The sequence below is a fragment of the Pangasianodon hypophthalmus genome, chromosome 20 (assembly GCF_027358585.1).
Source record: "Pangasianodon hypophthalmus isolate fPanHyp1 chromosome 20, fPanHyp1.pri, whole genome shotgun sequence".
NCBI classification, from domain to species: domain Eukaryota; kingdom Metazoa; phylum Chordata; class Actinopteri; order Siluriformes; family Pangasiidae; genus Pangasianodon; species Pangasianodon hypophthalmus.
This window is the reverse complement of record NC_069729.1, coordinates 10,480,100-10,496,491: the sequence shown is the minus strand read 5'-3', so window position 1 is coordinate 10,496,491 and position 16,392 is coordinate 10,480,100. Positions and strand designations below refer to the sequence as shown.

The window sequence follows — 16,392 nt, the reverse complement described above, 5'->3', positions numbered from 1 at the left end:
GTTGGATGAGGGGACTGCTGTTTGGAGATCAGGCTCCTTTTTGAAAGTTCATCATTTTAGTTTTGTTGGGATTTACTGCAAGTGCCCAGATTTAACAGTACGATACAGCAGGAGTTTAATCTCTGAGTTATGTAGAGAGAGACTGGGTGTTGTAGCCCGCACTATTGTCTTTGTCAATTGAATATTATACAAGTATGAATAAGCTTGGACATAAACAGCAGCCCTGTCTCACTCCATGCTCCTGAGAAATGAAATGTTTTTATTTATTGACAATTTTTATGCTGTACTTGTTTCCTGTGTTTATAGATCACTGCAAAACTTCCAGAATATTGTAAAACAGGCTGTGATCCCAAAGGGAGACAAAAGCCTTTTCAATAAAGCATACAAATATTTTTTATTTATTGTGTACATCATATTTCTCAGTGAGGGTGTGTAGGGTATACTGTACATATGATCAGTTGTATAGCAAGTTGATAAAAATCCAGTCTGACTTCTACTCAAGACATTGTGCTCAATAAGGAAGTTTAAAAATCTAGAGCTCATGATGTTACACTTTATCTTCCCCTGATTACTGTTCACAAAAATGCCTTGGTAATTATTAGGGTCAAATTTAACTCCATTTGCATAGAGTGGAGTTATTTAACCTTGATTTCATATTTCAACCCTACACCCATAATCTTTCTCTCTCTCTCTCTCTCTCTCTCTCTGTACACAGTGCTGCTGAGAGAGGAGGTCACTCAGCTGAAGGAGGAGGTGCAACTGCTCAGGCAGATGAAGGAAATGTTAAATAAGGACCTTCAGGAGACGCAGGGCTGCTCGGCCAATGCGCTGTCCGCTACTGAGCTCCGCATACGGCTGGCAGAGAAAGAACGTGAGCTGGACCGTGTCAAAGAGGCCTTACAAGGTTTGGACTTCACCTTAGTGTCTTATTCATAACCCACAGCTCTCTGAGTGCAGGATCACAGACACCCAGCCATATTTCAAAAGCGGTTTCGCTCCATTGTCTCTAAAGGTCATAGTATTGTCTTTTATCAACCAAATGTGCTTGAGGTACATGACCTCTTAGACCTTTCTTTGATGATGGCATGGGATACAACTGTTATCATCCACTTTTAAAGATTCTGTTACACAAGTGTGACCTTTAGCACCCAATACTTTAACAATGACTGAGATGTTCAGCTTCATAAATGCAATTCAACTTTTATAAATTAATTTGTGACTGATAAGTCCTATGTATACACAAAGTATTTTGGGAGCATTGGGACATTTGGAAGGTTCTTATCTCCAGCTGCTTCTAGGGAATCATCTCTGTGTAAAATTGGAAACATCACTTTTCCATGCTCAGGCAGTCACCTTCCTGGGGTTTTTGGTATCCAAGGGCTGTCTGAGCGTGGACCCAGCCAAGATCAAGGCAGTCGTGGACTGGCTGCGTCTGACATTTCTCTGCCTAGAGCAACTCTTTCTGGGCTTTGCTAATTTTTTCCAGCATTTCATCCAGAATTTTAGCACGGTGGCCGCACCACTAACTGCCCTTACAAAGAAGTCCATAGGGTGGTTTCAGTGGAACTCAGAAGCCCAGGAGGCGTTCAAGGAGTTCAAGCGCCTCCTGTCCATAGCCCCAGTCCTGCAGCTCCCAGAACTTCCAAATGGGAAAAAAAGTCAGACAGAAATAGAGCTATTGTAATTAAAATTGAATGCTAGGCCCTTCTAGGGACCTAGTACCTGATGCAATCTAACACAATTTGGCCACTTGGTTGCGCTATTCATGTTTTTGCACACAAAAATAAGGTGTACAGTGAAATTCCTTTTTTTCTGCTGATTAAACCATAAAAAAGTGTCTTTTTGGACAGTTTAGTCCTGATAAATTATATGCAAACTAGTCCTAGTCCTTTTTGCCCCATCTTCACAAAATATTTCCCACCTAGGATTAATAAATTGTTATCTTATATTACTCATCAGAGTCTCAATCTCTATAATTATCAAAATTATATTGAGATTTGTAAACATTGTGGCTGCCACAGCTGTAACTCAGAGCTAGTTCCATGGATTCACACAAACCATGAAAGATATATTGTGGTCTGCAAAGTTTTGGGTGTGTGAATTACTAACACTCATTGAATTACATAGCTTTGTTCCAGCTAAAGATATTTGTATCCGTTTGCATTATTTAGTGGGACTTTTTAACCTAGGACACTGTAGAAATTCCTTTGACTGCAATGAACAAAACATGCTTGGTCTGTAGTGCCCCCTGGAGGGTGGAATGTTGCATTTCAATACTGCGGTATAATCTACTGATAATTTTATTTAATCTACTCATAAATACAATCTGGGATTAAAAGAAAGGATGAGGAGATCTTTAACCCGAAGGTGAAAACCTCAATGAATGATTGAATGAATGTTTTTAGAAAAACCAATGAAAAAATGTTTATAAAATGTATGTGTGTTTACGGGTGTGTAGCTATGAAATGCGACCGTACTAGGTTAAAGGCAGAGAAGGCTGACTTAGTGAACCAGATGCAGCAGCTATACACTACATTAGAGAGCCGAGAGGAACAGCTCCGAGACTTTATCAGGAACTACGACCAGCACAGAAAGGTCAGTGTGCTCACTGTCACTCATTACATCCATTAGCCTCAGTACATCTAAATATTTAACAAGGCCTTTTGATATCAGTTTTAGGAAAACAGCCCAAACCCATCCTGTTACTCTTGCATTACTTATACTTTACTGAAAATGCACTGAGCTATGTCCAGTCAGTTGTTATAATGTAATATATGTCAGCCTGGAAAGTGTCATAACAACTTTATGTCAACAAAAATCTGCATCACTTCTAGTCAAGTCAGGTGGCATGCCAACTTAAAATTGACAAAGGAAGTCTCTTTGAAAGTGTTTATGTAGCTTTCTTAGTTGTTCAGTTGTTATGAAAGTGTGTGTGTGTGTGTGTGTGTATTGGGGGGGTGTAGGAGAGCGAAGATGCGGTGAAGTCTCTGGCGAAGGAGAAGGACCTGCTGGAGAGGGAGAAGTGGGACCTGCGCAGACAGACCAAAGAGGCCACAGAGCACGCTGGCCTCCTGCGCTCACAGATTGACTTGAAGGAGAACAGAATTAAAGAGCTGGAAGCTGAGCTAACCATGGTAAGATACACACACACACCCCTTATCATTTCTCTTATGCTGAGAGACATGACAGAGAGAGACAGAGAAGACCTCTGGTTTTCAAATGGTTATCCCTGCCAGTCTTCAGTACTCCACTCTAGACACATGGCCGCTGCTGATGTGCACTCACAGACACACTGAGCACTGTGGAGTGCCTGAAAGCTGTTCATAGCATAGTGAGAACATTCTCTGCTTAAAGACTGTCTGCCCAATCTACAGTGTATTTTTCCATTAATAGTTCTGACAAGCTCCCACCATTACACACAGATTTAAAGTTTCTTGATTTTTGATTGTGTCCCCCCCAACCACCCCTCCTCCCTAATTTAGTTTTAGCCAATTCCCAGCCACCATTCACAGTTTACACTTCTGCATGCACGTCTCTGCATGCATGTCAGGCTATGGTGTGTGAAATATTCATACTTGCACATAACGTGAGTGTGTCCTCTAGGAGGCACTGTTGCATGAACCACACCAGAATTTACTTACACAGCGAAGAAAAGCCAAAAAACAATGCGAGTTGTGTGTTTCACTGACCCATGATTCAGGGCAGTGGTAGCTCAGTGGTTAAGATGTTGGCCTTCTGATCGGAAGGTTGAGAGTTCAAATCTCGGCACCGCCAAGCTGCCACTGCTGGGCCCTTGAGCAAGGCCTTTAACCTTCAATTGCCCAGTTGTATAAATGAGATGAGGGTGTCTGCCAAATGATGTAAATGAGCAGGTGTTCCAGGTGACTAGTATGTGTAAGTGACCAGTAAGTGTAGTATTCCATAAATAAATCCATTATTCAATAATGTGAACATATATGATCACATTCTAGCATTTTTTTAAAGATGGTAAGATGGCATGCTAGTGGCAGCTGCTTTCAGTAGTTCATGTCTCTAGGGACACTTAGACATCTACTATTTATCCTTTTAGCTTTTAGCTTGTTTTGACACAAAGTTTTTTTTTACATTTCTACATTTGTCGTGGCAAAACTCTTCAGTTCAGAATAAGAAAAATAACTTTCAGAAGTCAAAGGGTTTTGGATGCCAAAAATCAGACTTTATTGAATCAACCAACAAAGCCGAGAGGATCATCTGATGTACATAGTCATGGCTCATGCTTTTATAGACTTCTAAAACGATCTCATTAAGTGAAGTCTTCTCTTTTTTTCTTTTTATTACACCTTTGTCTCTCGCCACAATTACTTCATTGACCCTCTATCTTAGTTTTAACCATGGCAAGAGTTCAGTCAGTTTTTTTGTTTTTTTTTTAAAAAGTTAACCTTCATCACGACTTCAACAATGCACTTCAGTAGTCTGGTAGAGAGAAAAACACCCTCCCATGAGACATGACAGAGCACATCTGGATGGAAGAATATACAATTTATGAATGAGAACTGTGTGCTTAATTTTTTTTCCCAAAAGCAGTCTACCTGCAAGGTCACACCAGTTTGTTTTAGGTTTCTTGATTCACATACACAGAAATAGCCTTGTAAAATAATATGCATAAAGTTACTCTCTAAATGTACTAAATCTCTTATTATTTCTAAGTATTTTAACTCTTGATTATACTTAATGGATTATATGATAGCTATACTTGAATCATACATTGATTAAGAAAATTCTTCCATACATTCTGAATGGAAGCCACGGAGAAGTAAATGATCTTACAGCTGTGACCAGCTGTTTGCGCTTCACAAGTCAGTGTGTTCATCCTGCACGTGGTTAAACATTGCTGAAGAAATAAACAAACCATTCAGAGGATGCAGAGTTGGACTCAGAAAGAAAGCAAAGAGGAAGGTACAAGCCCTTGCTGTTCCTACAATAAGCTCTAGATTACCAAGATCTGAAGAAACTGCTGAACAAGAAGAAGTAGGCCTTCAGACATAAGGACAAAGTACAGATGAGGAGGGTGCAGAGCAAGTTGAAGGTGAGGCTGAGGGAGAATAAAGAAACCTACAGAAGGAAGCCAGAGGGTAGGCTTCAGCAAAATAATGCAAAGGGGGTATGGACTGTCATGAAGCAAAACACTGGCTTTAAGGTGAGTTGGGGACAGCTTTCACAGAGCCAACGAGCTGATAGAGTTTTTAAAAAGGTTCAGCATGATGATCTCCTCCCCCACCTGCTGCAGCCACACATCCTCCTTCATTTCAGTGTTTGCACAGAACAGCACCAAAAAGGCACACAATCGTTAGCTCGTTAGCTCACAGGAGGATTGCACATCAGCACGTCATGTCTCTGCATGTCATGTTTACTGTATTATACTGTATCCATGTTAATGCAGAACTATAAATTGGATTTTACACATGCTTCCTCCAAGAAAAATGAAGCTACCAAACACACCTTTTCTGTGTCACTATGCGATAAAGCATAATTTTAAAGGGACTGTCAACTTATTATAAAATGCGGTTAATTTTTTTTCCAGCATCAATGCATTTTGGTGGGGTAGGATGACATTTGTAGCACCGCCACATATTTTTTCTCTTATAGGTGATTTAAATACTGTTAGCACGTGTTAAAGGTTTTAGTCTGTCTTTGTTGCTGCCATATGATGTCATGCACTTGCACGTATCACAAGACTTGAAGAGACTTACACATCATCACAGAAGGATGTAGATGTAAGTGGAAATGAACTTAAACCGGAAATTGACACTATGAGGGAGACAAGACAAAAAAGGTTGTGGATTATTGTTTTGCTTGGCTGAAGACAGCGTGACGGCAGATTAAAGGCGGATACCGTTCCTTTGGAAGTAGTTTCCGTTGGAGGGAGGATTCACCTGTGGTTGTGGCTTTTAGCAAAAGCGGAGTGATACACTCACCTGGGACCGAGTATCGGGTGAGGCCTACCCTAAACAAACTCTGAACATGTACATAGACTTATACTGAGTACTGTTTATTAACAGCTTGAGGGACTGTAGGGAATTGGGGTCTGTATATAGTGTGTTTGTTCGTATGTATATATTCTTGGTTAATACACTTTCTCATTTTTCACGTATTTTGGTGTCATCTTTATTTTCTGTGACTTTTACTGTGGTCAGGGTCCGTATTTGTTTTTGTAAACAGGGCCTCTTAGAGGTGAGCCATTACACATTAATAATGACAATGCCTTAAACAAAATAAAGCCAAAAGGCTGTCATACTTCCATTATGCTATAGGCTACTACCTAGTGATAGATTTTAGAGAAACCCCATACGGTTGAGAGATGACTTGAACGAACTTGATCAAACTTACAACTTTGAGTTGGAGATCAAAAAATGAATATAAGATGATAGATCAAAATGCCATCTTGCATTTTCTGATATTTACATCTAGATGTGTTAAACAATTTAGAACCTTTAGTTTGAACCCATTTTTCAAGTCATCAAAAATATTGGACATTGTCACTTACAGGTGTTTTGTTGTTGTTGTTGTTGTTGTCCAGGTATGCCCTGTTAGAGTCATTGTTTAAACAGTTAATAGCTCTGAATATCTACTCTTGGTTTGAGCCCTGGGTTTCACCTGTGAAGACTGCATTTACAGCTGATAAAAGAGGGAAAATTGATCAGAGCCATTTCATAAGCATTGGGCATAGATACAACATAGATTCCAATACAACAATTTGGAATGTCCAGAAAGAAACCACTGGTGGACCAACAACCAGACAATGAACAGGTTGGCTAAGGAAAACAACAGCAGTTGATGACAGAAATATTGTGATAGCTGAGGAAAAAAAACCAAAAACAACAGTCAGTGAGATCACCAACAACCTCCAAAGGGCAGGGTTGAAAGTACCACAATTCACTGTTTGAAGAACTTCAAGAGCAGAAATATAGACGCTATACCACAAGAGGCAAACCATTCAATAGCAGTAACATCCCAGTTAACCAAAACACCCTATGCCTGCGAACCGTTGAGATCTGCTCCTTTACCTAAGGAAAAACAATTAATGAAAGGTTTGACTAAACAACTATGTTTACAGCCTAGACTTGAACACTGAGACTGTGTATGAATCCCGAACACTAATTGGAAGGCTTTGTATCCTGCTGTAGCCCTCACTGTTCAAGAGAAGAGCCTGCACCTTTTGATCGAAGTAATTGCAGCGGATCATAAAAGACCAGAATTTCACTTAAGTACTGTGACACGAGACTAATCAGTACTAGTAACTGTAGATCAATAGTAGTACTTTATAATGTGAAATCTGATTGGGAGCCAATGCAGTGTATAGAAGATAGGGGTGATGCAGTCATATCTTCTAGTAAGGATTCTGGCTGCTGCCTTCTGGACTAACTGGAGCTTGTTTATGCACAATCTGGTGTGTAAGGGTGTGGAGGAAGACTCATGAGGCAGGCAGAGCTCCAGGCTCGCGTTTATTTAGTCGCATCAGTCTGCTGAACAAAAGGGAGAAAAAAGTCAGGAGATTGCAACAGCAGGCCCCCACACAAAAATGCTTTAACCTGGCAGAAAGCCTGCTTGCACGGCTCCATCCACTGGAACGGATCTGGCGTGAGATCAGTCAATGGGCTAGTGACATCCAAAAAATTAGGTACAAACCTCCGATAATAGCCAGCCAGCCCCAGGAACTGCCTCACCCCCCTTTCTGGTCTTGGGTCTTGGACAGGCCTCAATCTGTGTTATTAATTTGGGGACGCACCTGTCCAAGGCCCAAGTGGAAGCCCAGATACCATACTTCGACCTGTTGAATTGCACACTTCTTTGGGTTTGCTGTGAGTCCTGCCTGTCTCAAGGATCTCAGGACAGCCCTCTGATGTTGTAAATGCCACTGCCAATCATTACTATAAATGATTATGTCATCTAAATATGCAGCAGCGTATGCATTGTGCGGGGGAGAGTATTCTGTCCATGAGATGTTGAAATGTCACTGGGGCTCCAAACGGAACTGTGACTAATTGGTTTAGACAATAGAAATTTAGAAATTTAGACATTGATTTTTCTATTGATTTTTCTAAATCTGGGTTTGCTGAAACATACAAGTGTATATCATTAGCATAACAGTGGAAGCTAATACAATTTTTACACAGAGGTAGCATATATATAGAGAGTGAGAGAAAAAAGAAAAATTATTCATGCTCACTTCACTGCTCCATGCTCACAAATACATTTGCGTGTGCAAGAACCTTACACAAATATTTAATGATCAGACTCACTGATACTGCACTGTGTACTCAGATTGGCTGTCCTTGCACTCTTTGTTTGAGATACTGAGCAAAAACCATAAGTGGTTATTGGACAGGAAGATGCTGTAGATCCTCCTCTTGATATTTGCACAGAGCACAGTTTGCAGTCTTCTCTCTCAGAAGAACTCCCAGAGGCATCAAGAGGAAGAAACCTTGAGAGGCGCCAGACTCAAAAGAGACAACCTCATCTTCTGGGTGACAACAGATATTGTGACTATAAATAATTGATTTTATTATTTATTTTTTTTAACTGTATACTATAGAGGCAAGTAGTGCTATGTGTGTTAAAAGGAACTTGAAAAGGAAAAGGAAGTTAAATTTTTGTTTAATCTTACCAGAGAACACATCTCCAAAAGGCCAGGGTTTCATCCTGGTGGTCACCTGCAAACTTAATTTTGGCTTTTTATGCTGGACTTGGAGTAGGGGCTTCTTCCTTGTGTGACAGCCTTTTCAGACCATGGTGATATAGGATTAATGGTGGATGTACATACTTCGGTCCAACTTCTTCACCAAGTCTTTGTTGTTGTCCTGGGGTTCAGCTGAAATTTTCGTTCATCGTTCATTAGTTTGTGCTTCTTTCTTGAAAGATGTAGTGTCTGTATGGTGCCAATGTTTTTCATATCTGCATTCAATTGTTTGTACAAATACTTGTGGTACGTTCAGTTGTTTGGAAATTGCTCCTGAGAAGGATCTGGACTTGGAGCTGAGTTGTTTAGATTTTGGAATGGTATCAAGGGCAAATTAACTCCTAGATATGACAACTAGCCAATGACAAGCTTCTAAAAATTATTACATCAATTTCTGGAATCTTCTAGACTGTTCAAAGAGTAAAATATGTAAATTTTGGAAACTGGAATTCTGACATAGTGTATTGAAACTGAAATAAATATGTCTAATAAATTGTTTTAAAAATTACCTCTGATGTGAACAGAGTAGATACCCCACTCTACAAATTAAGTAGTAGTACAAATCAGTGTTATTCTAGTAGTAAATGTAGGTAAATGTAAGGATGCTGTTAAGCAGTGTCATATTTTAAAGACACTTTCATGATTTTCTTGCACATCGCGAATAAAAGATATGGTCATACACCATATGTGAGGATGTCCAGAAAGTCAATAGAGATGAATTTTGGAATTTTGTTATTTTCTGTTATTCTGTTATTTTCTGATCTTCCTTAGTGTCTGTATGCAAAGATTACATTGAGTAAAGTGCCAGGTTAACAAACTATACCCCGATCAGCCACAACATTAAAAACCACTGACAGGTGAAGTGAGTAACATCGATTATCTCATTACAATGACACCTGTCAAGGGATGGGATATATTAGGCAGCAAGTGAAGAGTCAGTTCTCAAAGTTGATGTGTTAGAAAGAGGAAAAATGGGCAAAAGTAAGGATCTGAGCGACTTTGACAAGGGCCAAATTGTGATGGCTAGACAACTGGGTCAGAGCATCTCCAAATGGCAGGTTTTGTGGGATGATCCCTGGTTAGTACCTACCAAAAGTGGTCCAAGGAATTGGCAACATGGCCATGCCCAAGGCTCATAGATGCACATGGGGAGCGAAGGATAACCCGTCTGGTCCGATCCCACAGAAGAGTTACTGTAGCACAAATTGCTGATAAGGTTAATGCTGGCTATGATAAAAAGGTGTCAGAACACAGAGTACACCACAGCTTGCGGCGTATGGGGCTGTGTATCAGCAGATTGTTCAGAGTGTCCATACTGACCCCTCGCCACCACTGAAAGCGCCTACAATGGGCATCAGAACTGGACCATGAATCAATGGAAGAAGGTGGCCTGGTCTGATGAATCACATTTTCTTTTACATCATGTGGATGGCCAGGTGCATGTGTGTTGCTTCAATTCGATTCAATTCGATTTTATTTGTATGGCACTTTTAACCATGGACACAAAGCAGCTTTACAGAAATAAATACATTCAAATTAAATTAAATCAAAATAAATTGTAAATATGTGAATTTATCCTTGAAAGGAACCAGACTCGAAAGGGAACCCATCCTCATCTGGGTGATAACAGATAGTGCAATTATAAATAAATAATTCCCTGTGTACTACATTAACAATAGTGCAATTGTGCAACCAGTAAATTCATTAGTTTTCACATGAACTTCAGTTTATTGAACCTATTCACTGTCCACTGAGGGAGAACTGCTCATGGCAACCGCAGCCCCAAAGCCACCACAGCAGTCGCAGGCCCAAGCCATCACAGTATGACTCCCCATATGAGATCCCTAAGTCATTTCCACGGCCCCCAAGTAGCACCATCCCCAGCAATCCCAATGATCTTCAGGCCGTCCATGTGGGGCCACCCCCAGCAGCAGCGAGCGATCTCAACCGATGAGAACTCCAACCAGAAGTAGGGCATCAAGATGGATCAGGCAGGTCCGAAGAGCAGAAGGGGTCAGGATCACTGGTACCTCAGTAGCAGCATGTGTAGCTCGACAGAGAAAGAGAGACAGAGAGAGAGCTTACCTGGGGAAGTGATGGCACCAGGATGCACTATGGGAAGAAGACAAACCGGCGGAGGCAGTGTGATGCTCTGGGCAATGTTCTGCTAGGGAACCTTGGGTCCTGGTATTCATGTGGATGTTACTTTGACATGCACAATCTAAACATTGTTGCAGACCAAGTACACCCCTTCATGGCAACGATATTCCCTAATGCCTGTGGCCTCTCTCAGCAGGATAATGCACCATGCCACACTGCAAAAATTGTTCAAGAATGGTGGAGGAACATGACAAAGAATTCAAGGTGTTGATTTGGCATCCAAATTCCCCAGATCTCAATCTGATCAAGCATCTGTGGGATGTGCTTTACAAACAAGTCTGATCCATGGAGGCCCCACCTCGCAACTTACATGACTTAAAGGATCTGCTGCTAATCTGCTGCTTAGCAGATCTGCTGCTAATCTGCTGTACCATATAACACAGTTCAGAGGTCTTGTGGAGTCCATGCCTCGATGGGTCAGAGCTGTTTTGGTGGCATAAGGGAGACCTACACAATATTAGGCAGGTGGTTTTAAGTTATGGCTGATCAGTGTATGTAGGGAATAACACATGACAGACTATGTGGTTATACAAATATAATCCACTTGGGGATGCTAACAGCATGATGAGTTCACACCACACTGGTGTGGATTATTTTCCACCACCTGGTCTGCTGTGTGTTATTCTTTACATACAGTGCCTTTCAAGACTATTCAACCCCCTTAAAAGTCTGCACTATCCATTCTCCCTTCAATTTTGACAAGATGCCCAGGTTCTGAGGATGAAAATAGTGCCCAGAGCATGATGCTACCACCACCATATTTCACTATAGGAATAGTATTATTTGAAGCATGGCTTTACATTAGGTTTGTCTCAAACAACTGTCTCAATCTTGGTCTCATCCCACCAAAACAACACATCTATACTGGGACACTCTCATATGGCTCTTCTTGAACAATGGTTTCTTTCTAGCCACATTTCCATACAGCCCTTAATTATGCAGAGCTCTTGAAATGGTTGCCTGGTGCGCCTTCACTCTGCTCTCAGCCATTATACTCTGTAACTCCTTTAGAGTGACCTGTTGGCCTCACTGTGGTTTCCCTCACCAGTCTCTGCCTTGTTTTTGTTCTGAGTTTTGAGGGACTACCATGTCTAGATAGTACTTGGTGGTGTGACACAGCTTCCACTTCCTCACTGTTGATCCAACAGTGCTTAGGATATCCAATCTTTTGGATATAATATAATCTTTTGGATATAATATCCAACCTAGATATAAGAGGTGAAGCCAATTAAAAGTTAATTGTCTTTATAAAGACCCAGGAAGGGTTGAATACCTGTGCAAGCAGCATTTTTCAGTTTTTGATTTTCTTTGAAATACTTGCTGACCAATAATTAAAAAAAAAAATATATATATATATATATAATAAAAAAAATGTAAAAAAAATAATGACAAGAAGAAGGTGTATTTATATTTATTATTTGTTATTTAATCTGATAAATTCAAGTGGGATTGAATACTTTCGCAATTCACTGTATTTTAATTCAGCTTCAAAGTAAAATTCAGTAAGTGCATCCGTTGTAGTATAGGACACTGCTGGGTGCGTATCATGACAGTGTAATGCATAGAGGGACTACAGCAATGATTGCAGGGGAATATGAATGTATTGTGAGGGAATGCAAAAATTGTGAGGTAACGCAAAACCTTTGCAAGAAAGCACAAAAATTATTGTGAAGGAACGCAACACTATTGAAAGAGGAAGAAAAATGATTGAGAGGGAATGCAAAAGTATTTTTAAAAAATAAATAAATAAATCTCATTGTAGCTCTTTAGGTTCTCAGTGTCATGAAGCTGGACCATGAATGTTAGTGAGAAAAAGAAAGTTACATTTTGAACACAGTTAATAGTAAAAGTATTTCATTATTATTAGCTGCCCTAAAATCAGATAGCCTTAGAAATTTCTCTTCCCTAAGCTTTGTGTTGCAGCATGCACTTCAATGACATTTTTACATTTACATTTATGGCATTTGGCAGACACCCTTATCCAGAGCGACTTGCAATAGTGCTTTGAAGTCTAGCAAAAATACATTCTGATATTGGCTCACTAGGTCACAAACTAGGAATACCATCAGTCCAAAAATCTGTTGGGGGGGGTTTTATTTTGTTTTGTATTTTGAAATATAGTTTCACCGTGTCAAGTCAGCACTTGTTTTGGCCACAAAATGGCTGACAAGCAGCCTCACAAATCACATTACCTATAATCACCTCTTTTGTGTTCTCCCCAATTAGTAACCCTATTTAAGTCCTGTTTCCTCTGTGTTTCCTTGCTTGTTGTATACACACAATAGGCGACAATAGGCTTATTGTCGCCTATTGTGTGTATATGTATTTTGCCTCGTCTTCCTACAGTTCTTGTTTCTACATTGTTTTGTGTCTGATTTCTTTAATAAACCGCCTACACTTGCATGTGCCTCCAATATTTGACACATCCCCGTTGACCCTTGTGTGATGTCACATGAATTAAGTCATGTTATTCCCATCAAGTACATCCACTGCAAGGCATCAGTAACAAAAGGTTTTATGTTTACTTATAAGGCCAGAAAATAAATGCTACTAAGTTTCACTGTCCCACTTTACCTGATGTTCTAATATACCTGAATTCACCCTATATATTAAATGTAGGTGGCCAACGTTGATAAATACACAGGTTTTAATAATTTTCTGAGTTAAAACTTTGATCTATGAACTATTTGTAACCTCATTACTAGGGACACTTTGCTTTGATTGGGGGATCATTAATCATGAAATACATCCAGATTGCTGTAATTTTGTGTTGTCTGTTCATTAGCACAGCAACATGCACTAGCCCAGAGATGTCAAACTCTGTCAGGGCCAGATCATTTTTGTGAGGGCCATAATCAAAGTCTTAAAAAAAAAAAAAGTATTTAACATATTCTAACTAACACCAATGACCTCTCTGAAATCATCCTAAAAAGTTTCTATAGGAAAAAGAAGAGCTAACAAACTATAAAGGTATATGAACTATTAATTAATAACATTTATTATACTGATTATATCTATCTATCTATCTATATATATATATATATATATATATATATATATATATATATATATATATATATATATATATATATCGATATAGTTTCCTTTGTGTAATCACATTTTATTGGATACTAGTACTAGCTGCTGTGAAGAGAAACAGGATTAGCCAGTTGATATGTTACATTTTTATATGTTTACATTTTCCTGTTTCTGTTTGAAAGCTAGCCAGATAGCTACATTATAAGCACAGAGATATTGAGGTGAAGTAGACTGCTAGAGTTAACTGCAAAAGGAAAGTAGATCAGGATTCATAATATAAGGTGTAATTTTCCCCTTATATTATCATGTTTTTTAATCATTTTATTGAACTGTCATAACATGCCATTTTATGGCAACATTATTAATATTGAGAGATTAATAAATATTAAAGATTGTTTGGCAAATTGTGCCATAAATCATTAAATAACAAATTAGTGTCCTCACCGCTCCTACTGCTGTCTGACCTCCAGCTGAAATTGCATGAGCGCGTCACACTTACCTTAACTGTCACACTTAATTTAATTGTACAAATCAAGAAAACAATCATGATTTTATTTTGTATGATTTCCTCATCCCACTGAAATTAATTTCTTCTTATGCCACTGCCAGCATGACACACAATGGGCTTCTGAATTTAGACATGAGTGTGAGTTACATCAAGCACAGCACACAGTTGTTAACTGCTGTTGACGCATAGAAGATAGAATGCATGTATATACAGCAAATTATGGTAACTACCCTTTGGCTACTGCCCGTAGTACACTACAGAGCAGTATCACCTGCTCAACAGTATATCACCTGCTATCTGTTGTCAGTAACAGGGCATCTTTTATGAGTACAAGTAAATGAGCACGGTATCGGGCTGATACCAGTTACAGTATTGCTACATCCCTAATTATTACACAGTAATATTTTACAACCAGTGGCATAATGTTGCAACAAAAAGCTTAGGGAGGAGAAATTTCTAAATCTATCTGATTTTAAGGCAGCTAATCATACATAACATACTCTTACATTTAACTGTTATCAAACGGTCCTTTTCTTTATCTTGCTAAAGTTTGTGGTCCAGCTGCGTGATAATTAAATTTAAAACTAAAACTTGTTAAAATGATATTGCCAGTTTTTGCCTTATTTGGTTATTCACTTACTTTTTTCTATAGTGCATTGGGATTGTTTTAAATTTTGTGGGTTTTTTTTATGTATTAGGTTTTATGAATTGAGTATTATTTAGGTCATATTTTCCAGTCTGAAACACAGACAGAAATGTAATTAACTTACTTAGCATCAGTAAATTGCTGTTCTTAATAATGTGTATGTGCATTATTATATTACTAAATGTTTATGTTAAGAGATCATAAATATAAAATCAACAGAAAATGTGATTAAATGTTATACACACTTGTTTTTATGACAATAAGCTAAAATGTTCATGATGTTAATGAAATGTCTGCTCTCCCGCAGGCCAAACAGTCTCTGGCCACCCTCACTAAAGATGTTCCAAAACGCCACTCAGTGGCCATGCCGTCAGAGCCGGTGGTGAATGGTAGTCAGGAGTGGGTGATGCAGGCTGAGCTTCCTCTCACTGCAGCCATCAGACAGAGCCAGCAGACCCTGTACCATTGTCACTCTGCAGACAGACAAGGTATACATACACACAGCAGATCCTGTACCAGTGTTGCCAACTTTCAATTCAATTTCAATTCAATTTTATTTGTATAAAATAAAACATTGGACATTGTCACAAAGCAGCTTTACAGAAATATATAAATTCAGGATATAAGTTTTAAACTTATAAATTTGTAACTTTATCCCTAATGAGTAAGCCAGAGGCGATGTTGGCAAGGAAAAACTCCCTGAGATGACATGAGAAAGAAACCAGAACCAGACTCAAAGGGGAACCCATCCTCATCTGGGTGACAAGGAATAGTGCAATTATAAATAATTCCCTTCTATAACTGTGTACTACATGGTTAAAAAGTGCAATTGTGTAAACAGGAAATTCATTATAGTTTTCACTTGAAGTCTATTTTATTAAAGTTATCGACTATTCACTGATGGAGACTTGAGTGCAAAACTGTTCGTGGCAATTGCAGTCCTAAAGCAATCATAGCAATTGTAGTCCTAAGCCATCATAGCAAGACTGTTCATATCAAGTGCAGTTCAAAGCCATCTTCATGGTTTTTAAGTGGTACAACCCTCAGTAATCTCACTGATCTTTAGGCTATTCATGTTGGGCCATCCTCAGCAGCAGCAAGTGATTTCCAAGTGATGAGAACTCCAACCAGAAGTAGGGCATCAGGATGGATCAGGCAGATCCAGAGAGCAGAAGGGGTCAGGATAATTGTGTCTCAGGATTAGCATGTGTAGCTCGACAGGGAGAGAGACAGAGAGAGAGGGAGAGAGAGGGAGAGATTGTTAGGTATGCTTTTTGTCCCGTAATGATTAAGGACAATGTACTTTGTGTGCAGAGTGCAAGC

General features: G+C 39.3%; 1 protein-coding gene across 12 annotated transcripts in view; it reads left to right on the top strand.

Annotated features, from left to right (window-relative positions):
* The window catches only part of kaznb (kazrin, periplakin interacting protein b), a 153,642-nt gene that overhangs the window by 123,639 nt on the left and 13,611 nt on the right, over positions 1 to 16,392 (top strand). For all 12 annotated transcript variants that reach the window (XM_053227055.1, XM_053227056.1, XM_053227054.1 and 9 more), the window contains 4 exons: positions 716 to 904; positions 2,459 to 2,595; positions 2,964 to 3,134; positions 15,377 to 15,557. In XM_053227055.1, the coding sequence (XP_053083030.1) occupies positions 716 to 904; positions 2,459 to 2,595; positions 2,964 to 3,134; positions 15,377 to 15,557 (678 nt within the window). The remainder of the gene's footprint in view (positions 1 to 715; positions 905 to 2,458; positions 2,596 to 2,963; positions 3,135 to 15,376; positions 15,558 to 16,392) is intronic.